General features: G+C 33.2%; 1 protein-coding gene across 1 annotated transcript; it reads right to left on the bottom strand.

The window, feature by feature from the left end:
• On the bottom strand, positions 1-27,315 carry LOC129217545 (dual specificity tyrosine-phosphorylation-regulated kinase 1B-like). The gene is made up of 10 exons (XM_054851871.1): positions 27,279-27,315; positions 24,712-24,914; positions 20,557-20,742; positions 17,973-18,138; positions 17,800-17,802; positions 10,783-11,069; positions 9,616-9,762; positions 6,081-6,221; positions 2,199-2,565; positions 1-680 (listed from the first exon to the last, which is right to left on the bottom strand). Exons 1-10 carry the CDS (start codon positions 27,313-27,315, stop codon positions 1-3), a joined length of 2,217 nt encoding a protein of 738 aa, XP_054707846.1.
• Between the last annotated feature and the right edge of the window lie 267 nt (positions 27,316-27,582).

Here is a 27,582-nt window from a genome sequence, read left to right as displayed (position 1 = left end):
TTAATGAGTTATGAGTGAGCTTGGGTTGGAGTAAGTCTCTGCGGAGCCGTCCGCCTCCTGCGTCTCTTTCTGCGAGGACAGCTGTACCGAAGAAGGCTGAGACGCCGCCGTCGTGCTGGGCGGCACGTGAGTGTTCACATATATGCTGGCTTCGCTGAACGCGGGGTCTATGTACGAAAACTGATGATGACTACCGAGCTGCACGTTCAGTGAGCCCATCGGGGAACAGTCCAGCGCCTGCGGAACGGCGAATATGGACGTGTCCATGGGGGTGAGTTCGGAAGACACGGAAGTCCTAGAAAAAGAGGAAGACGGGTGGCTCCTGGCGTCTCGCTCCGAGCCGTCCACCGCGTCCTTGAAGTGGGATGAGTGAAGGTTCTTTTGATATTCGAAACTATGTACAGGTCCTGAGTTTTCGCCGGACTGCAGGTGGTAGTCGCCGTCGGCCGCCTGCCTCGAGGACACGGCGGTCGAGCTGAAGGCGCCGCAGGCGTAGAACAGGTGGTTCTTGTGTAAGCACCGGTTGCCTGTCGGTAGGAAGCAGGTGCCCACGTGGGGGCTCTCGCAGTCCATGGCCGACGTCCCGGCTACGGGCGCGCTGAACACATTCGTTTGAGTGCAGCTGCTCTGTTGCTGGTGTATAGGATTGATCAGAGAGTGGTCGCTGAAAGCCGGAACATCTGCAAAGAGAGAGGAAACCGATGATAGTGTGTGGGATTGATCAGAGAGCGGTGGCTGAAAGCCGGATCTTCTGCAAAGAGAGAGAGAGAGGAAACAAAGGTAATATGGGATTAAACAGAGTGATCCCTGAAAGCGGGAGGCTCTCCCCGAGGGAGAGGAAATGATATGGGATGGATTAGAGAGCGGCGAATGAAAGCCATAACATCTGGGCGTAACCATCGTAGGATTGATCAGAGAGCGACGGCTGAAAGCCAAATCGTCTGCAAAGAGAAAAGAAACAATGGTAGTACGGGATTGATTTGAGAAGGGTCGCTGGAAGTGGGAGAAACTGCAAAGAAAGAAGTAACAATGGTTGCATAGGATTGAGACAAACCATCAACTTTCAAGCTTTTCAGCTCCACCATGATATCAGTCAGAACTAAGCGAATTGTTCTGAATAGTGAAAATAATAAAATCATTACTATAATCTTTTTAATGGTGATGAGTAAATTCTGAACCAAGGGGTCAGAAAAACTAAGTCAACAAATGGTGATTTTTAGGTTATTGCTGTATTGTATGTAGAATGGGGTGGAGTGAAAACAATGAATAAAATAAAAGCTTGCTAATGATGCTGAAGAAAAATTTTGACTTAAAATTGTGTTTTTTCCTTTTAAAGTTGTTTATGTGTAAAATTAGCAGTTCCATTTACATCTAAAGTAATAACTAAATAGTTTGAAAAAATTCAACCTCAATAGACTTTAAAAAAAAGACAACCAATTAAAACAAAGAACACAGTTGATAGTAGTGAATGCAAAGAAAGGAAAAGCAAGATCTGGCAGAGCATGAGCAATGTGAACGCTTAATGCACATTTGAAAGTCATTTCGCAATTGCCAACCAACTACACATTAAGTATTTATTTATCTAGAGTTTCATTTCAACCATTCTTAGTTTCAAAAGCGAGGTAATTATATTTTATGATTCTATTTTTGCCAGTTTGGTGAAAAATCAGGCTAAATACATAAAATTGAAAGTCATTTCGGCAGCTAAAGATATTTAATTTAGCTGAAATTTTGTATGATAAAAATGATTGGTAAGATGCAACTTGCATGATCTATAGGCATGACATATTTCTATACTTTTTTTCACTCCACCATAGTATATTGTACATCTTCACAAGGAAAAAAAAATCCCAGAGCATTTCTCAGTCTGAGGGGGACCCACTGTGGTATTTCCTAGTCCCCCCCATGTGGGGGTTATGTGAAAACAAAGCATTATCTTGAAATATACATCAAAATTTAATCCCCCTCTACCGGAAATAAATAGTCACACCAAATTTACTAAAGCAACAAGTACCTAAGTAAATCAAGGCTACATAAAATAAGTACCCTGCACTTACATTAGATAACATTGATGGTTTTTCAACTCTAGAAATCAATTAACCAAGTTATAAATCATCTTCAAAACAAGAAAGAAAACCTCAAACTTATGTTTAAAAAATTTGTTAACAAAACAAGGCAATGGGAAAACTCATTCATACCTGTTGATCCAAAACTTGAACAAGATTGAAAATGAGAAAGTTCATCTTTTTTTGATCTTTCACTCAATTTCCTATCCGGATCTTCTTGGGAATCATGATCCGCAGGCTCCAGCATTGGTGGGCTAAGAATAGTGTTATGGAGAGTGTTCGTGCTTCCGTCAGCTGTTCGCTTAAAGAAGCTATGCTGCAGAGCATGATAAGGAGTAATTCGTGTTTTTGGGTCATAGTCCAACATCCTCAATATCAGATCCTTAAACTTCAGGTAATCAGACACACTGTGTCCAGGCTCTCCTTGCCGCCGACCACCAGGACCACCAGATTCCACTCCAAGAATATCATGAAGCTTTCTGGACCCTGGTGCTCGATACTGAAAAATAAAGTAGTAACTTAACTATTGATCAAAATCCATAGCAGTCAACTCTCGGTAACTCGAAGTCTCAAGGGACAAGCTAAAATCTTTGAGCTATTGGTAGTTTGAGCAATGGGAAGGTCCCAAAGTCTGCTCAATAGTAAGGGATGGGTTGAAATTTTTGAAATAAAAGTATTTGAGCTACAAGGCTTCTCACTATCATGAGTTGACTGTATGTATTTTAAAAATTTAAAAACTTTTAGATTTATTTAGGAGAGCTAAAGACTTTGCACATACACAAACATAGAGGCATTTTTAACACCTCAAAAATTAGGTTAAGCATATTTTACCACATCGCATTTTAAATAAAAATGTAGCAAAATGGAAAAAGAGAATAAAAGCAATTAGAATTTTTCAACTATTACACTTACATGCGTTGTTATTTTTCGAAATAAAAAGTATCAAACAATCTAAATTTTAAGAATCAAAATAGCACACAACTTTTCTTTCCTCACTGCGTTCCATTTCATTTCTTACGAAATTGATCAGTTACGATCTTTACTGTTTTTGTATTTTTCAATCGTCCAAAATAAATTTCATGTCTTTAAAAATGTCCAAGAGAACTTTCAAGCCTTGAAAAAATCCTTCGCAATATCTTGCAAGCATGTGTGGACATGCGTAGGGGGAAAAAATGTTATCACACAACAAAACGGACAAAAGTAAGAAGGGAATTACAGTTGCACCTCGTTTTTCTTGCTTCCATCGTTTCAGAACACAACAAAAAATCCTTCTTCCCTAAATCTTTATATATAAATCATGCTTCTTCATAAATAAAAGTTTTTTGTTGTATGGTTTGCATTAGTGAACCATTCATTCTTTTTACGCACTGATGAAGGTGTTTGCATTTGATAGCCCCGAAACAGCTGTTTGCTGAGTTTTTAACTCTTTTTTAAATGTATTTGTTTGTAACTTTATACAAGTTGTGTCCTTTTTCTTATTCCACAGTACAAAGTTTTCAACTTTTTTTTTTTTTTATAATACTTCTTCATAGTTAGAGTGTAGAAAACTTGCTTAACACATTTTAAATACATTTTTAACATTATTAGGGCTCTAAAGACATGAAATATTGCACTATTGTCAACATTACATTAATATTACCCAAAATTCAAGCAATAAGACATGACATTAAAAGCATCATATTATTGTGTAAAATACACACACTTCTTCCACACTAACACTAATCTATAAAAATAATGTATTTGTTTTGTGTGGAAATGAAAGGAAGTATCTTGTTCACCTCTGCATTCTTTCTCTAGCGAAGGTTAGAGTTTACAATTTGAAAAGTAAATACTTAAACACTATTTATAAATGCATTTATCCTCTAATACTAACACAGTACTTGAAATTCCCCAATATGTGTTAAATGGTTGAAAGCAGATAGCATTTTTTGACTCTTCAGCGTTTTTTAGCGCAACTGGCAATAATATAAAAAAGCATACATAAAACAGAATCTATATCAAATCCACAGAGAAAGAAAAAAATAAATAAATAAAAATAAATAAAATAAATGAATCAACATATTTAAAATTAATACCCAATTTAATTCACGTTTAAATAGAAATATAATAAAAAATATTAAATTTATAAATTCAGCAAAAACAAGCCTCAACTATGAGTTAATATCAAGTGCAGCAGCGATCTTGGATTAATGAGCTTGCACAGGCTCTCTGCTAAAAATTCAGGCAAAGCACTCAGTAAAACATAGTTAATAAGACCATAAGGAATGTATTAGATTTTTTAAAAAATAATTTTATCATAAACATTTGCCCACAAAAGGTATGTTTGATTAAGTATGCCCCTGGACTACCAAAGTTTGAGTGTTTGATACCAGTAGCTCCTTCATTGGATGATTCTCAGGAAAAAAGTAATAATTTGTCAATTTACTTTGTTGTTATGAACGGAATTGAATGTTCTTGATAAGAAAGAAATCTGACTCCATAATTATCAAAAAGACTTTTATTTACAAGAAGTTGATCATGAGAAGGATCGAAGTGCAGGCCATAAGTATGAAATATGTTGCTTCGGTAATTTCCCTCATTTGCATCATTTATTGCATTCTGTAATTCCCTGGGGAGAAGTAGGGAAAACACACCTGACTCATAGGTCGCCGTGTGTTCTCTCCGCTCAACCCAGAAGTGACATAAGCGACAATGAGCCTGGTTCGCCACACACACACAAAAAAACAACCAGTAGAACATGAGATACAGGACTTTTATGGATTGTGAATAGTGATTGTCAAGGATAGCTTAAATTTATGCAATTAGTAATCCTTAATAATATTTTTAAAAAAATAAACAATCATAAATTACCGAAAGAGGTACAAAATTGTATTTTAGTTAAGAGAAGTCTGGTGGGTAAGTTTTTGTCTCAGTTTATCCCATGGTCTTATAAATGAAGTTGAAACCTGATTTGAAGGATGAAAAAATTGAACTTTCTGAGAAAAGTTCTCTAAACCTAAGGAATTTCAAAGGCCATACAAAACTGAAAATTATTGCTTTTCAAAATTGTGAGTAAATACAATGATTGATCTGTTTGAGTAAAATCAAAGACTTTGGAGACTGGAGGGAATCACCAAAAGAAAGGGTGGTTTGAAACCAATTCATATTTCATTTGCACTGTTTTACAATAAAAAACCAAATATTTTGGGAAAGGCGTCACCCTGTGTTCCCCCTTTCCTCAACAACAGCAGCGGGAATCACAGAATATTTCAAAAATCAAAGATAAAAATAATTTAAACAAACTTTACATAAAACACTCCAACAATTTTAAACTCCATTCAATTACTGTATTGTTACGAGTTCGGCTTTATTTCAGTTCCTTATGGCAAAATATAAGTTCTTTAAAAGCAGCAGTTAATTCATTTACAACATTTACGAAGAAGTAGGTACAGTTGCTAAAACATCCATCCAATCTCATTAAACATAGAATACATAATAGTAAGTAGGTACATACTTCCAAATTTAATAAAACTCCAAGGATAACAAAATCATAGCATTAAAGTCATCAGAGGAGTATAGAATATGGCATCAGAACTAAAACAACAAGCTTTATCACAGCGGGTCAGCTTGCAACTAACTTTGAAAATCAAAATAAGCCCGATTTATGCCTTTGAATGAGAAATACCAGTAACTTCTGTAAAGATCAACAATGATCTATCCTGTTCAAAAAGTACTCAAGCTTGGCGACATTCAGTAAATTCGCCAAAATTTGGCACTATGAATAAGTAGCCAAAAATGACACCAACTTGGTGCTCTATTCTATTTCTGCCCCAGCCCATAGACTTCCATTAAATGCACGCAAAGCAAGCAGAGCTTCAAAAAGTGACACAATTTTGAATGAAAACAAATGGCATCAATGCCAAATTTGGTAAGATAACAATGAAATAATCACATATAAACATAAAATTAACAACTTTTCTAAAACTTGGACAGTATATTGTTCATAATACTGAGAACTAGAAAATTAAAACTTACTTTCTTTCCATCTTTCAATTTTTTCATCACATAGGTGCCATTAACTAGTTTTTCAAAAAACTTCCTAGACTTATGGCCTTGATCAAGTATTGGTTTTGGTGGCATGGAAATAACTTCAATAATTTTGTTCATCTGATCCACCTACAAATAAGAAGGTACGCATGAATAGCTAATTCAAAGGAATGTTCATGATCTTACATCATTTTCGAGCAATTAATGATAAATCAAACAAAATTTTTTGATACAGTTGAGCAATAAGTAAGTCAAAGAACAAGAATAAAGCAGGCAAAAATTTTTAAACCTTCACTCCAAATTACTGAATTAGTGAGGAGTACGCAAAACCAACTTTTGAAAAAGTGTGTACTACTGAAAAGGGCTCAAATTTAATTTTGAAAATAAAAATTCAGGCCTTCTGCAAGGAAGGGGTAGATTTCGACTACTTTTAAAGTTGGACATGTTACTTTCTAACATGTCTTTCTTTTCTTTTCAATTTTAAATAAAGCTAGTTTCCTAATGATTTACATTAAATAGTTTTCACAATTAAATGAAAGTCTAAAAGAAAATGAGCAAACATATTTTTAACCACCAATTTGTAAATCAGATCACTTAAAAACATATTGACTGTCAATTATACAAAATTAAAAACTAATATTATGAAACAACCCTCATAAGACCGATCATTTTATACGGTAGTGAGACATGGGCAATTAATAAAACAGAGGAAAACAGACTTCTCATTTTTGAAAGAAAGATCCTTCGGGCAATTTTTGGAGCAGTAAAAGAAAATGATGCTTGGAGAAGTTTATATAACTTTAAAGTATACCGTAAATACAGACAACCCAACATCTTAAGAGTAATTAAAGTCAATAAAATCAGATGGCTGGGGCACGTATTTAGGCATGCAGATCTGGATTCGATTAAAAAGCTAACTTTTTCGAAGATTGAGGGTACAAGGAGAAGACCAGCAACAAGGTGGCTGAATAGTGTTGAGAAGGACCTTAAAATTTTGGGAGAGAACAGGTGGAGAAACCTGGCAACATGTCGTACCGCCTGGAGGAAGCAGACGGAGAAAGCCTTGGCCTGCACCAGGCTGTTGTGCTGATGAAGAAGAATATTATGAAACAAAATATTATTAGAGTTTGGACTACATAGAAATGCAGATGCACATGTGCAACTAAGTATTTTTACTTCTTTTGACATTAATGCATTTAACTGCATAAAAATAGCAAATTTTCAAATTAACTGCACATTACTCTGTTTTTCAGAGTGTTTTTTTGTTTCACAAAAGAAAGATTACAAAAAAAATAAAAAGTTCTTCATAAAGCTAGGTTTGTGCAAAAAAATAAAAATATTTTTCAAGCAGTATTCAAGGACATTTCAAGGATAAAATGAATTTTTTCAAGAGCTAGTTAGGACTTTTGGAAAGCATAAACTTTTCAACAATAATAAAATACAAAATGTTGATTTGGTCCCAGTTTCAGCTTTGACAAAACTGTACAAAACCTACAAAAGCTCTAAAATCAATCTTTAATAGCGTGGACTGTAAAGATCAGATTGACTACCACTGACCTAAAACAACAATTAAAAAACTAATACTTTAAAATTAAAGACTATTATACAATAAGAAATTTAAAAAAAATCAGAAGCAATTTCAAAATTCATTTCAAAGTTTTGCTGTGACTGAAATTAGGAAACATATGATGAGATAGGTTCACAATGCCTGTATGCTTTATACAAACCAAGACTTCAGATGTGCTTGTAAGTTTGCATATAATATATCATTTTTAGTCACATGTGATTCAAGAGTGCAAGCATTTGAACCTGCAGATTTGGCAATAACAATGCTGAGTGTTGTGGTCAATTATTTAATAATTTAAATCAAATTAACAAAATAAATAAATAAATTGTTTAAAAAAAGGTGGTATATGGTAAAATAGCTTTCAACTTTTAAAATAATTAAAAACTCAACAAGATGTAAAAAGATTGAGATCTTAAACACTGCATGCAATTTTGATGAAGTTGGTAAGGCTACAAAAGATAAAATTTTTATTCAACGAACTATTAATAGTGAAAATTTAGTTAAGTCAAGTCTTGTAGCAAGAATCTTGTTTTCTCATGGTTACTTCTTTATCAATTCAATGTCAAGTTTCTCCTTTCCTTTAAGCATTACTTTGTAGCAGCAATTGTTATCTTTTCTTCTCTTAAAACAATACTTTTGTACCATAGGTGCCTATATGTGGGGGAGGGGGAGGGCAATTGGGGGCTCAACCCCCCATAGAAATTAGAACTTTTTTGCTTTTAGTACTTTTTTCTTTGCAAAAATGTAAAAACATTTCTTCTGCAGTGATTAATGAATTAGTTATTACAAATGTGAAATTTTAATAACTTTAAATGGAATTGAAATCGGTTTCAATGGAGAAAATATTCTGCTAAACCATGAGGAGATATCTGAGCAAAGTTTTGCATATAGGCTCCCATGTTTTGTACCATGCAATACTTATTTTTCCTTCACTACATTTGACCTTTCACAAATAATTGCTGACATTTTTTGAAGTTGAAAAATATAAAACAGTAGTTTGAGTAAACGAAAGTTAGTAAGAAACGAAAGTAGTAAAAAATTAAAAAAAAAAATTAATAATTGCTAGATAAAGAAGAACTGCTGTGATTAAATTTGTGGACTTACCCATCAAAATGTTATTACAGTACTCACATGTTTCAAGCAGATCTAGATAGTATAGACAAACAGCGTAACACTGTTCCCAGAAAATTTTCACAGTTTGCAGACACTTTTGATATTTTTGAATAAGTTGTTTTTAATCAAATTATTTTGGCAAGAGACAAATGTTGGTTGTTAATTTTAGACACATCCAGTTAATGATCCTGAAAAGCTAGTGCAAATATAATTGAAAAACCCTGCTGGTAGTTCAGTAGTACTGTAACTTGTTCTTAACTTCTCATTTTCGTAGCTTGCAGCAATATAGAACTTAGGAAGAGCACAACAATATTTTGAAAATTTTTTTGAAGAAATTATTTGAGTTTTAGACAGTTTTAAATTTTATCTAGGCCTGGCTTCAAGTGATACTGACTTCAAATCAAGCAACTTATTCAGCTACTTTCTGCTGATAAAGGAATTTTTCATATTCCTTTGGCAATGGAGTTTGTTTAGTAATTGCAAAGAAATAATTTCAGTAATTAATAAATAAAAAGTTAAAATATATTTCAAAAAAAAAAAATCTGAATTAGGATTGGATAAATCTAATGAAGATGTTTATGAATCAATTTATGGGGACATTTAAAAGAGTTTTATACATTGAGTTTTCCTCATGTTGGCAAGTATGAAGAGTAGGACAAAATATAGTCTTGAAAAATAAACAAATAAAAAATTAAGATCCTATGGTTTTCAAGCTGTACCTTTTAACATATTAACATTTTTGGCAATGTGTAATTTTACAAAACCAAACCAAAAATCATTTATGCAAGTTTATAAGTCTGTACATTAAAACTGTCAATGATCATACAAGTAGATGAACCATACCTCATTAGCTCCACTAAAAAGAGGTTCACCAGTATGCATCTCAACTAAAATACAGCCCAAGCTCCAAATATCAATAGCCATATCATAAGGAATGCCTAATAGAACTTCAGGTGACCTATAAAACCTGCTTTGAATGTATTGATAAATCTGGAAAAGAAGGTGAAAATTAAAATGATTATCAAGTAAATCATATTAAAAAGCAAATCCACAAAATAAATTAATATTTATAGTTTATAGAGTTGGAGTTGAGTGCTAACTAATCCTTAAAAATTGAAGTTGATAGCATAAATAGTAGTCAAAGAAAAAAAAAAAGGAAAATTGCTTTTTAACCCCAGGACTACACGATTTATATTTTAAAGGTTAAAAAAAAAAAAAAATCATTGTGCTATATGCAAAATGTAAAAATGATAGATTTTAAATAGGAGAAAAAATCAGCATATAAAAAACAGATTTCTTATATACTTAAATGCTGTTTGTTAAAAGAGAAGGCATGCATAACAAACTTAACCATTTCCCTTATCAGATAACAGGAAAAGTTTGCTGTATTTGTTTTTTGTTGCTAACTGTGACAAAATGCACCTCAGATCAATTTCACGTCCAGCTATACTGGATATTTTGACTTTATCTAAGCTGATGCTAAAAATTTGGATTCAGAGGCAGGTGGATGAAAAAAAAAACAGCAACATTGAAAATAAAGACATGTGAGCACAGTATTGAATCAAATTCAGTTAGTTTTGTGTTTTTACTTAATTTTTTTGACACATTTAAAGCCTCCCTGGAAGTTCTTCTATACCTCACAGGTGCACGGAACCTCAGGTTGAGAACCCCACAACTATGTTATTCTGACAATATTATTTAAACATTTTAAACAGTATTATTTAAATATTTTAAACTTGATAATACCTTTAAACTGTTTATTTATGAAGGTTGAAATATGTTTTTTTCTTCTTTTTTTTCGGCACAAAGAAAAAGAGGTTCATACAGTGAAGGACTTCTGGCACGAAACAGAGAGGACCAAAATATCTTCTCATGTTAAAAGATTTGTATTAAATTGCACGGTATACTGCTCGGACCACTGTATCATTTCATTAAAACCATTTTTCAGTTAAAACGTTTTTGTGTCAAATGTATTTCACTGTATATGTTTACTGAAAAAAGGGTACTTACTCTTTGTCCAAGTTGACAAGAACTTCCAAAGTCAACTACTTTGATTGCACTTCTTTTGGGGTTGCAGAGGAGAATATTTTCTGGCTTTAAATCACAATGTATAATTTTGAGATTGGGATGAGAGAGGAACAATAGTGCTGTGCACATTTGCTGAGCAAATTTTCTAGTCAGGTTGAGAGACACACCACGAAAGTTTGTATTTCGTAACAGGTCATATAAATTATATGAAAGGAGTTCAAAAACTAAACACAAATGGTTTTTCCACATGAAATGCCTTTTTAATTTAACTGTAAGAAGAAAAAACAGTTTGTTACTTAAGTAGTACATTCAACTTAGTAATGAATAAACTGCACAAAATGTAAAAAAAAAGTACCGCAACAGAATCAAAGCGTATTTCCTTCTTCTATTAATTTAATTCAATGTAAACCATCAGCAGTTTAACACATTACATTTCTTTTCAAAATCTCACAAAATATTAATACAGCTTTCACTATTTTACAAACACTGTTCAGGGTTGTCCTATATTGTCCACCCTGAAAAAAACCACTAGAGAAAAACCTGAAAAAAACCGTCCCAGACAAAATGTCATTTTGTCCACTTCATCAGTAAACTAAAAGTTTTGAGTCGAGAATTTGAAGTTTGAAAATAACAAATAATTATATAGATTTTTTTTCCTATTCAACTAATATTTTAATATAAAAAAACATACATAAATATGTAGGGTCTGGTGGGGTAAAGTGGTTAATAGGGTAAAGTGGTCATACATAAAAAAAATGGCTGTATAACTTGGAAATAAATGCTTGAATAAGTATAAAATTTTTATTTTAGAGAAGGGAAGTTAGAAACTACATTTTGAATACAAAATTTTACAACTGCCAATATTTTATTTAGTAAAAAAAAATATTTTGTGTGCATATGAAAAACTTAAAAATCTAAACAGTTCTTTTAAATTCGCAAGGAAATTTTGTTTAAGTGAATTTCGAACAAACTGACGGCACAGGAAGCTTCCTACATGTCTCAAGAACGCTTACTCTTTAGCAGCTATCTGTATTTATTTTACATAATATTTTAGAGCAATTCAAGTAAGATGGGGTAAAGTGGTCATATAATTAGGCTTTACGTAAATCGTTGCTCTACTGTCACTCAATCTTAACGTACAAAGCAGATGTTAATTAAATATTCATTTCACTAAACATGGATTGTTTTTACAGTAAACGGTATGAAATTAACGTTTAATTTACGAACATATGCGTGTGATGCTACTATATCTGTACGTAAACACGTATAATAGTATATAGATGCATATGGCCGAATAAATACTTTGCTTTACGTAAATACTTATATGAGCGCATCGACATGTGTATATACTTGTATACTATATATTTGTATACAAAAGTATATTCGGGCATCGAGAAGCATAAATGTAACTACATGCATACATGAGTATGTATGTGGGTATACATGTCGGCCCGAGTATATACTCGTATATGCGTGTGTGTACACGAGTATGAACTTGTAAACACGAGTGTAAACACAGGCTTTTACCTGTATATAAACGATTATACACCGGTATTTAGAGTTACAAGTATTCTAAAAAATGCATTGACATAATTGTACCAATAACTACATACATGGGTGTCTACAAGAATATTTCTATATAGGTATATATTCCTCTATACATGTATATACTCGCTTATATTTACAATTATTTTCTTTGCGCATCTGTTTGTTTGTGCGTCTCTAAACCTATTTTCTCCGCACTGGCAATGTCTTCCATGTCAATGCTAGTACCATTGGATGCAGGACGTCCAGATTAAGCCATTCCGCTCTGTTTCACCCCTCTAAACCTTAAGGGGACGGATATCCGGGTGAAGAAACTTTAAATTAATAATTGTCAAACGCAGTCGGTTGCGAGTCACCGCAGGGGACGAACGGGGTTGGCAGAGCTGCCTACTCTATAGCATTAATTTCTGAGCGCTTCTGTCTGTGGCTGTAACCCAATCTCCTCCGGACTGGCAACGTCTACCAGGTCAATGCTGGTTCTGTTGGATGTAGGAGGTTCAGGGGAAGCCATTTCGCCCTGTCTCACCCCTCTTATACTTAAGTAACCGGAGATAAGGGGCCGGTCATTAAATCATCAAAAACATTAAAGGCATTAATTGTCACCCGCCGCTAGTGGGGAACGGGGTTGTCGAGCAGAGCGAGCAGGGGGTGGAGCCTCCTGAAATGTGTAACGCGTAAATACTTGGACACATACCTATATACTCGAGTATACAAGCGCATAAAAGCACCTGATATATCCATGAATATATAATCGTGAATACATACACTAGTTGACACCTACATACAAGCATTTGATGACGCGCATATACTAGTGATACACCTAATTTACGTATATACAACTATATGTACTTATATACGTCCATACTGGTGTATACAAGTACATATACGCATTAGACATATAAACGTATATTCATGCATACTCGTGTATGCCCGTATATGTACGTATGTACACTTATATGTACGTGTATATTCGTATATGTACGTGTATACTCGTATATATTCATGTACATACGTATATTCTCGAGAGATATACATTCATGCACATGATGTTCGTCTATACAGGTATATCTACGTCTATACGCGTAAATACTCGTTTATACTCTACCAAACACATTTCCACATGACACAAATATACTCGTGAAGACTCGTGTACGCACGTATATGCTCGGGTATACACGTATATACTCGACTAGACATGTACATAACTCGCATCTAATGCATAGATGCATATACTCATGTATATACTTGTATACTCATGTATGCACGTATGTACTCGTGTATACATGCATATACTCGTGTTTATAAGTGTAATCATTATAAATAACCAAAATATATAAATAATATGGTTATTCATACTGGTTTTGCATCTTTTTTTAAGTATGACCACTTTACCCCATGCTATGACCACTTTCCCTCACACCGTGGGGCAAAGTGGTCATAAATACATAGGGAAAAGAAAGTGGTACAAAAGTACTTAAATAAATATTTTTCTTTCTAAAATTCAATGTATTGTGTTCTTCCTTAACGTAATGTAAAATACCAACAAAAAAAGTTGAAATGTTTAAGGAATTTCTTTTATTTGTTATCCACTTAAGTTAAAATACCTTGATTTTATGACCACTTTACCCCACCAGACCCTATATAAACACTGGATTGTAAAGTATTTTAAAGTGAAAATAAAAAATAAAATCAATTGAAGTTTATGTAAGAGTGTTAATAAATCAAATGAGTGTTAAAATAAATTATAATGCATGTAATAGCATTTATAAAACAAGCACATCAGCTGTAAATTTTAAGATGTTTATCTGTGATATGAAGGTTTATTGCCCATAAGAGGTGCATTCATAAAATTAAAAAGTATAAATAAACAGTTTTTAAAAATTGGAGTTTCAAAACATTAAAAATCATATTTAAAAAAAAGAAAGAAAAACTACTTGATATTAATAAAAGAAATGTTGGCATGAAGTGAAATCTGTACAATACAAATGTAACGATCATAACAGGCTCTGATTAGGCTGTTCCCCTAGTCAATTTATTAGTCCCCAATGAAGATTAATGTCCCTTTTAAAGCTTCCGGTACACTGTTCTGAGTACTCACAACCCGACTAAAGTAGTAATTTTTCTTAATTTGTATGACATTAACATATCCATAAAATATGCTCAGTACATAAATATTTTACTATAGGGTGACATCAATAAAAACTTGAAAAATATAACCAGGGGTCTGTCCAGGATTTTTCACAGGGTCCGTTTTTTGTGAAAAATCAAATAATTTTGTGAAAAATGAATTAATTTTGTGAAAAATCAAGAAAAAAATTTTTTTTTTTGTTAAAACGAAATTTTAGAATTTATAGACGGCACAAACTGCATCAAATAAACTTAAAGTTGAGTGTTTTCCTCTTCTACGTCGAGAAAATCATTCTGGATTTTTTTTTCTGATATTTGGTGGGTGGGGGGGGGGGGGGGGGGATCGCTCTTTCAAGTATCAATATTTATCTACCATTCTACATTATGTTAAATTATACTAGATATATTTCTGTACAGTACTTAAAATTATTGTAACAAAAATATAAATAAATAAAATAAAATTCAGAATAGGGTTCAGCAATTCAACTTTTTGACCCAAGACACTCTTAAAAAGCACAGAATTTCGTTTAAAACTTATAAATTCCATGATTTTAACAAAAATAAAAAGATATTTCAATTGTTTACCTCTTAACAAAGCGTAATAATCATTAAAAATTCGAAAAATCGGATTCCCATAGCGGATGCAAAGAGATCGCAATTATCAAAGTGAAGGCATCAAAAGTATAAAAACGGCTTGTAAAAGAAATATTTTCGATAAAATTATTTTAAAATTGCATTTTAGAGTCCTATGATAAACATATCATTAATATCTGTGGACACAGTTGACCCAAAAAATAAAATAAACCGTCTATTTAGCATTTTAATTTTTGACTCATAACAGAAAATGGAATTTGCCTTGTGTTAGCATCGAAAAATCAAAACCCATATAATTTTCTCCCAAAATAACAATTAAACATCGCACTGCACTGCACTGCACCGTAAAAACGCAAATATTGACAAGCTGGCAAAATGATGAGAATATTTTCTAATCAAGTCATTATAAAGGTTCAACACCAGACACTAAGTGGTGATAATTTTGAAGTTAGTGACACTATCTGAAGCGATTATATTTTTTCTTCACCCTTACTATCCCTTTGCAGTTCTAAGTTCATTTCCCAGATATATATTATTGTTTATTAAATCATGAGCGGAGAAAAGTGCTTACCAATGCCTTTTCAGAAAAGTTTACAAAAACACCGCTACTAATTAGCTGTGATAAAACAAACAACCATTATATTTATTTGGCAGTAGCAATTATTTATCGCTTGCAGGAGCATCCCAAGAGTGCCGATTTTTTTTTTTCAAAATTAGCCGATTTTGTATAAGCTGATCCCTCTAATTTGACTTAAAAAAAGGTTCCAAAAATTATCCGTTTATACACAGAAATATGCGTTATTTTGCTTTCAGATTTGCTCTTACAATAAACAATTTGACAGATCGGATCTTGTTTATCAGAATTTTGTGAAGGGTCCGTTTTGTTTGATCGGGATTTTGTGAAAGGTCCGTTTTGTTTGATCGGGATTTTGTGAAAGGTCCGTTTTGGTTGATCGGATTTTTGTGAAGGGTCCGTTAACGGACCCAAATATCCTCTGGCCAGACCCCTGATAACTGTTATAAAATATTTTTAATCTATAAATCTTTGCTTTGTATGTATGTCTCCAAGCATTTCATTTGGCTTTCCCATTGAGTATTTTCTACTACTGTATAAAATAATCTAATCATGCCCAATAGCTTATTCACAATGTTAAATTTTACAACTTTTAAATAAATTATGATCTAAAATTAGCTGCACCAATGTGTAATTAATTTTTTTTTTAGATTTCTGAAATTCTTAAGCTAATGATTCTAGTTTAATTAAATGATGAATTCATAACAGAAAATGTTTCAGAATAATTTTTCATTTCGTCCAGTTTCTTCCGGCGTCCCGGACTTTTTATAAAAAAGTGGACAAAATAGCAACCCTGACAGATATTAATAATATGTTTATCATAGGATTCTAAAATGCAATTTTAAAATAATCTTATCAAAAATATTTCTTTTACAAGCCGTTTTTATACTTTTGATGCCTTCACTTTAAGAATTGTGATCTCTTTGCATCCACTATGGAAATCCGATTTTTCGAATTTTCAATGTTTAGTACACTTTGTTAAGAGGTAAACAAAATCTCTTTTTATTTTTGATAAAATCACGGAATTTATTAAGTTTTAAAAGAAATTCTGTGCTTTTTAAGAGTGTCTTGGGTCAAAAAGTTAAATGCTGGACCGTTGTCAGATTTTTTTTGTTAAATTATTTTAGATACTGTACAGAAATATTTCTAGTATAATTTAACATAATGTACAATGGTAGATAAATATTGATACTTGAGAGAGCGATGCCGCCCCCCCCCTCCACCAAATACTAGAAAAACACCCCAGAATGATATTCTCAACATAGAAGAGGAAAATACTCAACTTTAAGTTTAAATGATACAGTTTGTGCCATTTCTTAATTCTAAAATTTTGTTTTAACAAAAAGAAAAAAAAATTAATAAATTTTTTTTTATATTATTTGCCCTTTCACAAAATTAATTCATTTTTCACAAAATTATTTGATTTTTCACAAAAAACGGACCATGTGAAAAATCTTGGACAGACCCCTGACTGAGTAAATATAAGTTAAAAAATATCTGGTTTCTTTGGTATTTGCAAATTAATTCTGAGATTCCTATCATGATTGAAACCAATAAAAATACATTAAAAGTAAGAATACTAAATCAAAAAGAAGAGATATTTTGACATATATAACAAAATAAGTTTTTTTTTTTTTTTTTGCCTTAGTTTATATGAACCTAAATTTTAAGTAATAAAAAATAGTTAATCTAATACCCCAAAAAGGATGGTCTAAAAAATATAAATGCATGACATAAAAAATCTTTTTCTCATTTATAAAAACATTCCTATATCTAGGATATTAAATGGAAGTTTCACACTTAGAAATATTTTTAGAAAATGAGCTTTTGCTCTGGGAATAAAAAAAAAGTAATAATTTTGAATTCTACTTTTGAAAGTTTTGATTGAGTTTAAAAAGTACTGATAATTTTATTCTGGCCAGCACCAGAAAGTATTCTAAAGTTATTACAAAATATATTAAATTGATATTGTGCTTTTTTTAAAACAAACATTTATTTCTACACAAAAATTTGATCAATGGTATCATTTATTTTGTTTGATTCCAAAAAAAGTGCTAACGTTAAAAAAAATATCTCTCAGCTTGTAAACCTTCAACAGTAAGTGTACAAAACAGGAAGCACAGAAGTATTTTTAGGCATTCAACATAAATATAAAAAACTTACTATTTAACAAATATTTCATTACATGGCATTAATAGGTCAGCGTTATTGCCATCTATGCTTTTAATACATTACAACTTCCAAGTCATATGAATACAATTTGCAAACAGACCAAATTTTCTTTGAACATTGAAATAAAGTTTAAAACAATTAATCAAAAAAGAATAATTACCAATTTTTTCTTTGCCAAGTTGATAAAAACTATCATTAACTTCTTCATGATTCATAAGTTCTAATAATTTTACTTCTATTTGAGCTTGATTTAGAAAAGGTTTCTTATTTTTTATGATTTTGATGGCTACATGACATTGTTCTTCATGATCAAATGCTTTCACAACCTAAAACAATAAATTTGAAATAAACTGAATGCAAAATAGTACAAATAACTTACATAATAAAATAGCAAATTCAGAAATTGACATGCAGTGTTGCATTGTATCAAAAATCTAAAAAAGTTATAGACTTTTTTTAAAAACTATAATCTTACAATGCAGGTGAAAAACTGAATTTAGAACACATTACTCGGACATTTCAGTTTATTACGTTGGTCTTGGATATTACCAACTATAACTAAACTACAAATTTTTTTTACATGAGGTCTGGTTTATTGTACGAGCTTGCTTATTTGGTTTCCTCTGAAAAAGCGCGAAAAAGAAGTCAAATTCCAACATTTCACTATTATTAGTATGAAATCCAAAACCCCTCCTTAAATATCGCAAAATCTCATATCTGCAAATACAGTCCTTTACCTTCCCCACGTCAGTATAATATGACATTAATGAAATATTAATGAATGGGTGAACTTGCTTTCGAGCGTAACTTCCTCAAACCTTGGTATTATCAAAAAGATATCGATGTTTAAATTGGGTGCTCTAAGCGAATGTGATATCATTTTTCTGATTTTTATTTTCTGACACGGATTTTATTTTCTTTTCAAATTTATGTTGACAACAGTCGTGTGCCTCCTTACAATTGTTCTATGACTTTCTAGGGCGTGCCTCAAATATGTCAGGAGAATATTCCGAATTACAAGCATGCATTACGGAACACAGCCCAAGTGCGGTTTTTATTCCATGTTTGAACCATTCTCTAAATTTAATGGGAAATTCTGCTGCAGAAAGTTGTAGCTCTGCAATTCAATACTTTATGTTTATGCAGAAGCTATTTACATTTTTCTGTCTCAACTCATCGAAGGAACATTATCCAAATTAAAAATTTGTAAGGAACAACAATCAGTTTTCTGTAAAAAGAATCTGATACGTGGTGGTCAGCAAGAGCAGATGCGGTTTTGGCCATTAAACTTGGATTCTCATAAATAAAAGAGGCTCTGCAAGAAATTCATAACACAAAAGAAGCAAAAAAAAAAAAAAAAGACAATGCTATCAGCCGCAGCACTTTTGAAGAAGATGGAAAAATATGAAACCGCTTTTAAGACTGATTTGGAATACGATTTTGCAAAGAATAAATGATGTTAGCAAATCACTGCAATGGATAGAGGACGAACTGTAGAATAGGGTCCAACTTAATGAAATCGTTAGAAAATTTCATTATTAATTTTCGAAAGGAGCACGAAAAAGAAGCAAATGCTATTTCAGGGTTATCATTTAGTGAGGAAGGTGTGCAATTTGCTGGCATCAAAAGAGAAACTTTTTTTTTTGTTTTGAAGAAAACAAAAAAGCAGGACACAAGTTTTCAAACAAACTATTTCAAAGTGAATTCTTTTCTAGTGATATGTGATATCACAAAGGCACAATTATCTCTAAGAGCTCAAAAATATGTTGAAGTTGCACTACGAAGTTGCACTTGAGCCACTTCGAAACTTCTTTGATAAAAACATGACATCAGAAGAAAGAAAATCATCACTCAAAATGTTTGGAGGATATGTACGGAAATGACATTATTTGCAATTTGGAAGAGGAATTTGATAATTTTATTATGTTGCTCTAAAAAAAAAAAATGAGGATACCTTTAAAACAACACCAGAAAATCTAGACACACTAGGGGTTCTCTCTTGTTATCACATTTATCAAACAGCTAAAGGAATGTTTTATGCATTTCCGAACATGGAAACATTTTTGAAATTTTTTTAAAACAATTCCATTCACGAATACATCTGGCCAGTGATCCTTTTCAGTTTCGAAAAGAGTAAAAAATTATTTGCAAAATAAAACAAGAGAAAAAAGACTGAATAACTTAGCTATTTACACATAGAGCAGGAAATTTAAAAAATAAAAAAATAAACTGAAACAAATAATGATTTCGCTACCAATAAAACGTGACGAAAATTCATGTGAGGTACTTAAAAAAAAACAAAAAAACTATTGTATGACAATATTGCTTTAATTTTTGGTTATACTTTATTTTATTGGAACTTCTATTTTTTTCTTAAGTTTGAGGCCCCCCAAAAATTTTTACCGCTTAGGGCCTCTACTTCACTTGATCTGCCTCTGATAACCTGAACACTTATGTTCAGTCCCAAAAGTCCAAGGGTGTTCAGAATCGAGAGTTCACAGTTAATAAAACAGTTAATATTCCCTTTTGGCACTAAAATGCCTTAATGCTTCTGGTCTAACATGACAAAAGTGGAAAATATGGTACAAAATGGTGCAGTCGATAGGACACAATTGTTTTGTTTTTGCATAACTTTGTTAATCAAACAAATAATTTGGCAATCTATATTTTGTGGAGTCCTATTTGTAAAGAAGCAGATTTTTATTTCATTGACAACATTAAAAGTTTCAAAACTTATTTTTTACCTGACCAAATGAACCTTTGCCAATGAGACAATCAATTTCATAACGTTCTATAAATTCCCCATTCCGAACGATGTAATCATGGTTTTCATCATCATAACCATCATTATATACTTTCTTCTCTTTTTTATTTGTGGAATCTTCATTTTGAGACTGTTGAGCACGCCGTTTCTTTTTTGCATAGTAAACCTGAAAAGGAAAAAAAATAATTAAAAAAAAAAGAAAATACAATTGGAAAGTCATTCACTGATGTTTAAGAAATATTTTTGCTGCATATAGTACCCAGCCCAGATGTATTTTTAACCATTTTGGTCCATATTTAAATATGAACTAATAAGTGCCAGGTAAACCCATTCACAACTCAAGAAAATTATGCTGCAAAAAGCATGTCATTTTTCTTCTTTTTAGGAGTTTGCGTCTAAGTTTTTAAATTTTAATACCCTGATTATAAAATTTTGTTTTGTAAATAACAACAAAAAGGGAATAATCTTTTATTAAAGGAATTCAAACCTACACGCATAACATGTATTTCATAGTTAAAGTCGGAAAAAAAAAAAAAAAAGAAATCAAGGGCAATCACATAAAGGCAAAAATCATTTGTTATACAGATTTTAAATAGTGGGAATAAATGCATATAGTTTAAGGATTCAGTTTATAAACGCATTTCATCGGCAAAATAATCAAAATCCTGCTCCTTTCACCTCTTAAAAAAAAAAAAAAAAAAAAAAAAAAAATCGATTAAAATACACATCACAATTAGAACAAGATGAAACCCCACTCCTCCTATTAAAACTCAAGCAAAATAAAAATCCATTCTCCAATGAGGGAAAAAAAGTTTATAATTAAGATACGCATTACAATAAAATGAATACTCTGCACCCTCTTGAAGGGAAAAAAGATTTAAAAATGCATTGCATATTGAGAGAGAGAAAAAAAAGCATTGTCGAAAAACATTGCTTTTATTTAATTAAAATGTGCTAGCTGTAAAATTAATTTAACCTAAAACAAATCAATCAAAACATTTGAGAAAAGAAAGAACTAAAGTAAAGTAAAACACTATAACAATAAAAACAACACTCCCTAGAAGTTAAAAAAAAATAAAAAAATAAAAATAAAAAGTCAGGTAATTGAATCTAAAAAAAGCAAAATGCTCCTAAAAACCTTTGGAAAAAAGAAAAAATGAAATAAAATAAAATGCCATAACAATAAGGACAATGATCCCTGAATGCAAAAAGGAAAATAAATTTTGCAAAAAGATACCGTTGGAAAAAAGGGGGGGGGGGGGGGAGGAGTGAAAAAAAATATCTAAAAACTTACTCATGAGAAAAGATAAATTAAGAGGAAAATATTGATTTGCAGCGATCGGTGACTCTCACTGCATTAATCTCAACGCAATGAACAATTGCAAAATATTCTGTTACGTTGGCGAAAAGTTTACTCAAATATCAACCTTAAGCTAAAATAAATAAATAAATAAATAAATAAATAAAAGTAATAAATTTTGATAGCAATTGTGTAGAAAATCGAGTAATCATTGAGAATAAGGAAAATTGGAGAAATAAACTGAAGCGGGAGATCCGGTGATTCAGCCAAAAAGTGGGAGTCTGCTGCCAACACAGGAGCGGTGACAACTGGCAACTTAGCTAAATTTACTGAAACAAGATTATTATCAGTTAAGTCATGTAATATATTTTAAATTGTTCTTAGCTCTTCACAAGCTATATTTGAACTTATTTGAAGCTTAAGACAACTGACAGAAACATACAGCTACTGCCAGAAAATGTATGTTGACATAGAGAGGAAACTAAGCTTGTTTAGTTCTGCAGGAACTTCCTATTAAATAACGAATTAATGATGCCACAGGAATTTCGATTGCCAAACTTTATTCATATTAATTCTGAATAAAAGCAACAATCAGCAAAAATCGTAATCATGAAATGAACCCCTTTAGGAGATCACAAAAACAAACAAGAGTTTTTCAAACAGAAAAACCACACATTTGATTGTAAACATGCGTAAATGACATATTTAGATGTTAGCTCTGCATGTTGTTCATCAGAAATCAATCTTATTCAGAGCAAAATCGTTTATCTAAATCGCACTAACGAAAGGAAGTTTGGGGGGGTGGGATCAAACTGTTGCCGCCTCCCTTACCTTGACTTCATCTGAAAAAGAATCCTTTCAAAACAAATAAAACAACTCAGTAAGGGGTCCGAAAAAAATAAAAGTCGACGGTTCAAGTCGCATACATTCTCATATTTTTGCTTTTATGTCAAAACAATTGTAAGAAAAGTTTCATATAATTTGAACAACAGCAACCCGTGCCGCCTTGGGTCTGAAAGTATGAACAAGCACTGTGTACTAGGCCGAATCGAAAAACAACTTTATTTGGAAGTTCGAAATTTTATTATGATAAAACGTTACCCCTAAAGCCCCTCCACATGTACCACAAAAATATTTATCCAAATTAAAAAATACTAAGGTGTCTAGCAGGAGGCCTAATATTTATAATTATCTTCAAAAAATTGTTTTTTCTATATATTTTTTAAAAAATGTAAGGTAAATTTTAAGAAACTATCAAGCTGAAAAATACGGACAGTAAAGTAGGTAATAAGAGTTAAATAGAAATTTTTGCTCTTCTGGAATATTTAAGACTCCCACATAGTGCTCAAAAATGTTGATAAGTTTCTCATTTTAAATACTACATTATTTTTGTATTATTCATTTGCATATGTTGATTTGAAAGTGTGTTTGCTAATAATTTTAGAAAATGATATTTTATTTAAATTTATGCGCAATTTTTTCAGATGCAAGTCTGCACCGGGCTGCCATTGTTCAAATTATGTGATTTTTTTTTTTTTACAATTGTTTTGACATAAAAGGAAAAATATAAAAGGGTGCGCGACTTGAAACACCGATTTTCATTTTTTGGGACACCCTACCCTTCAGTGCTGGCTGATATCGCCATACTTATGCCTAGAGCGATTAAAAAAAAGTAAATAAATAAACTAAGACAAAATTCAACATTTTTCGAAAAAGTTCTTGATTTTTTCCGTGTGACTATATGGTTCTCCAAACAGTTGTTCTTATATTTTGGAAGCAAAATGTAATGATTTCTTTATCTGAAAACTGCAAACATGATCGCAGTTGCGTTAGTTACTTAGATTCACAAGTAATTCCAAGGACTATTTAGAAAATCCAAGGAATTTAGATATAGGATTTAGTATAGATAAGATGAGTGAAGCAAAATGTAATGATTTCTTTATCTGAAAAGGCAAACCTGATCGCAGTTGCATTAGTTACTTCAGATTCACGAATAATTCCAAGGACTACTTAAAAAAGTTCCCAAATACCTTGGAAACGGATCCCCCCCCCTCCAAGTAGTTTTCCTGGATCCCAGGAGTCCGTGCGTGCCCAGAAAAAGTTAAGTGTCGTCACTGCAAAACGGAAAAGATTTGAAATTTCGTCTTAAGAAAGTTTAAAAAGTTGTGCTTAAATCGAGTTGAGCAGGGAATTTTCGCAAAATTAGAAAAGCTCATGTATACCATTCCAACTAATTGAGAATATTGAACAAACTTCATCTTGTGCAGAAAGAAAAGCTCTTCCAAATGTCATAAACTGTTAAGGAGCGGGAACATTTTCGTCCCCTATTAGGTGAAATATGTGAGGCTTCAGCTTTAAAAAGTAATGAAAATTAAAAAAAACACTTCGATGTGCACCTCCCCCTCCCGAGTACGGTTGGGTTTTGCAACAAATTTCCTGACTGTAGGTGGTATGGGGTCTCCTGAGTATCGTACACAGATGGCAGAGGGCAGACTGACGTTAGTCTCCTTTATATAAATATATACGATGTTTTTTCGCATTCTAACAGGATGATAAGTAGTAGGGAAACTTTCAAAGTCAATTTCAGCTTCAAAAAAAATAATAAAATAAAATAAAATAATAAAAACAGGTTATAATAATAGGTTTTTTACCTTCCAGACACAAATAAAATATGATCCCTGACAAAACACTTGACAACGCAATTTCTGATATAAAATATCCACTCCGAAAAATACTACGCAGGAATGGGTTTGCCCCCTCCCCCTCGCTCGGGACCTTTACATGATTAATAAATGGCCCCATATCAAAGGGAATAGAATTAGCAAGGCAGCTTACTTCATTTATATGCTTGTAGGTCTTTATGAGATCCACGCTGAGTCGCCGGAGAGGGGCATGACTGGGCTCCCGAATCTTCCCTGGAATGCGAGATTCCAGAGCGACTAGGTCGGCATCTGGGTCTTGGGTCCCAGCGCCCATGCCGACAAGCTGGTCCTGGGTCACCAGCTGTCCATACATAGCTGCTTTTGGGTTACTGCCTTCTGTCAAAGAGAGAAAAGTTCGATTAGCACTTCCAAAACAAGCTTTACATTACATCACCACTTTCAAACAATACATAAACCAGATTATTGACGACATTTTTGAAAGTTAAGATATCAATAGGTGCAAGGTCATTCTTTGTCAAAGTTCATTTAAACTCCACACCTAAGATATTTTCCAAAATACAATTTTTAGAAAAAAAAATGTAATGTAAAAGATCATTTGTTTTGACACATCAGATAAGTAGACAAATGTGTATGTATCATTGTGTGCATACTATGTACCATGATAAGGGATAAAACAGCCCTAACCACCAGGGGAGTGCTCAGAAATTTTGGAGCCCATCAAAATGACATTTACGGGCCCGTCCATATTGTTTACTAGGGCTCGACTGATGGCAATTTTTGGCCGATGGGTCGATGCCGATTGTTCAAAGATGGCCGATTATTTTCCTCCAAATGGCCGATGCCGTTAGCCGATGGCAAAAAAAAAACAAACAAACAGGAATAAATTGATAAAATTGTCAGGGATTTAAAGGATCATTGATTCATTTCACTTTACTTCCTTTCTACAAATAAGGAATTGTAATGACAAAAAAAAAATCAGATTTTGACCTAAATTACTATTTTATGATCACCCAATTTAAACTTCACACGTTTCTTCGGCACATCTGTACATGCATATGTACCTAAGAACATATAGATGACCAAAATATCCATTTTGAACGCCTCCTCAGTTAATTACCGCAAATTCTCTTATGATGTCTTCATGCGTGTAAACTTGCGTCATTAAAAAACTTTATGAAAGGGTAAGTTCAAAACTCATACGTACGTAGTATGATCTAAAACTTCGAGGACAGGTTGTATAAAACCTTACCCTGAATAGTTCACATTACCGAAGCACATCTATCTACAAAATAGTCACCTTGAACGACTATGCACTTCTGCCAACGTTCGTATAGCTTTAAGAAGCACTCTTGGAAGACTTTTTCGCAACCTCCTGTAAGGCCTCTTGCGCTGCTGCTTTAACTTCATCGTGGGGAAGAAGGCAACTTTCATGTTGAGGATGCACGGTTCGATTGGTCAATACTCTGATACAACAAACAAATAACATAACGTTTCGTTGGACTTAGCTCCGTGTGACTGTTACCTGTTCTCAGAAAAAAAAAACATTTGCATGGACGCCGCTCGCCGCTTTCTTCCATCAGAAGAAGATAAAGCTGCATTATAGAATGTAGCGAAAAAAGGCTTCCAGGAGTGTTTCCAAAAGTTATATGAACACTGGCTTTACATAGTCCTTCAAGGTAACCTTTTGAAGGTGGATGTGCTTCGGTAATGTGAACTATTCTGAGTAAGGTTTTATACAGCTTCTCCCCGAACTTTTGGATCGTACTATGTACAATCTGTATAGGGTGAGTTATGCTTCTCCTTTTTTGACCGCTGTATGATGAAAGAGAAAGAACAACAGCCAAAAAAAAGAAAGAAAAAAAAGGAAGAAAAACATAGAGACTGTTTACTAACCAATTAATTTTTTTTTTAAATTGAACATACACTCTGTTGCAAAAAAATATATGCACCCAGAAGAAATTGCGCTACACTCACGAAACTTGGCAGGCATGTAGTGTATAAGGAGATAAGAAGATGATTAAAAATTCAGAATAAAAGATAATTTTACTAAGCAATTCCAGCATGCAAAAGGTTACAAATCAGTAAGTAGTAAAGCCATCTCTGACAGGTATACAAGCCAAAACACGAAGTGGCTTCGAATCAATTAGGTCACTTATGACCCCCTGCGGAAGATCATGCCATAATCTTTGCAACTGCGTCGTTAATTCCCCTGTATCTCTGGATGGCTGCAGTTGCCTTCCCAGCACGTCACAGACATGCTCTATTGGCGAAAGTCTGGTGACCTGGCAGGCCATGGGAATACTTCATATCTCTGAAGACAATGTTTAGAGAGTCACGCAGTATGTGGATGAACATTGTCCTGCTGATAAATGGCACCTGGGTGACTTGATAGCATAAGCAGAACAATCGGCGATAAAATGCTGTCCACGTATCTGCGAGCTATCAAAGTGCCTTGGAGAACAACTAGAGGTGATCGTGTGTCCCAAGAAATCGCTCCGCACATTGTCACACCTTGTGAAATGGCTGCATACCGCTCGAAAACAAATGCCGGATCGGAGCGCTAGCCGGTGCGCCTCCACATACGTTGTACGGTGATCATCAGCACTGAGACTGAATCGGGATTCATCGCTGAAGATAACACGCCTCCAGTCTGTTACTTCAAGCTGCCTGAGGTCGGCAAAAATCCAGTCGACACTGCCTGTGATGTGGGGTCAGTTGCAAGTGTGCCCTTGAGACTACTGGATGCCTGGAAGTAGGTAAGTGGCGTTGCCGACATGGCTGCTCTTCTGATTACGCGATCCTCGCGTTCATTTGTGATCCTGGGACGCCCTGACCCTCCGCGACGGTAGACTCTCTCTTCCGTGATCCACTGTTGCCAACACCGAGCAACTACCATATCACTCCGCCCGAAGTGACAGCTGATACTCCTGTTTGACCAACCTGCTTCTCTGAGGCCTATTATACAGCCCCTATCAAACTCCGTCAGCTGCACGTACTGTCGCCGGTTACGTCTTAGAGGCATCTTAAGCCACAATACAGTCTA

Source organism: Uloborus diversus, chromosome 1, assembly GCF_026930045.1.
Source record: "Uloborus diversus isolate 005 chromosome 1, Udiv.v.3.1, whole genome shotgun sequence".
NCBI lineage: Eukaryota > Metazoa > Arthropoda > Arachnida > Araneae > Uloboridae > Uloborus > Uloborus diversus.
This window is presented reverse-complemented; position numbering and strand designations above follow the sequence as displayed.

Excerpts from the sequence above, each read along its gene's own strand:
- LOC129217545 (XM_054851871.1), bottom strand. The coding sequence starts at position 27,315 with ATGTCGGCAACGCCACTTACCTACTTCCAGGCATCCA. Across the intron at positions 20,743-24,711 it reads CCTACAAGCATATAAATGAA|GTTTACTATGCAAAAAAGAA; the intron begins GTAAGCTGCCTT and ends TTTCCTTTTCAG. Across the intron at positions 2,566-6,080 it reads AATTGAAAGATGGAAAGAAA|TATCGAGCACCAGGGTCCAG; the intron begins GTAAGTTTTAAT and ends TTTATTTTTCAG.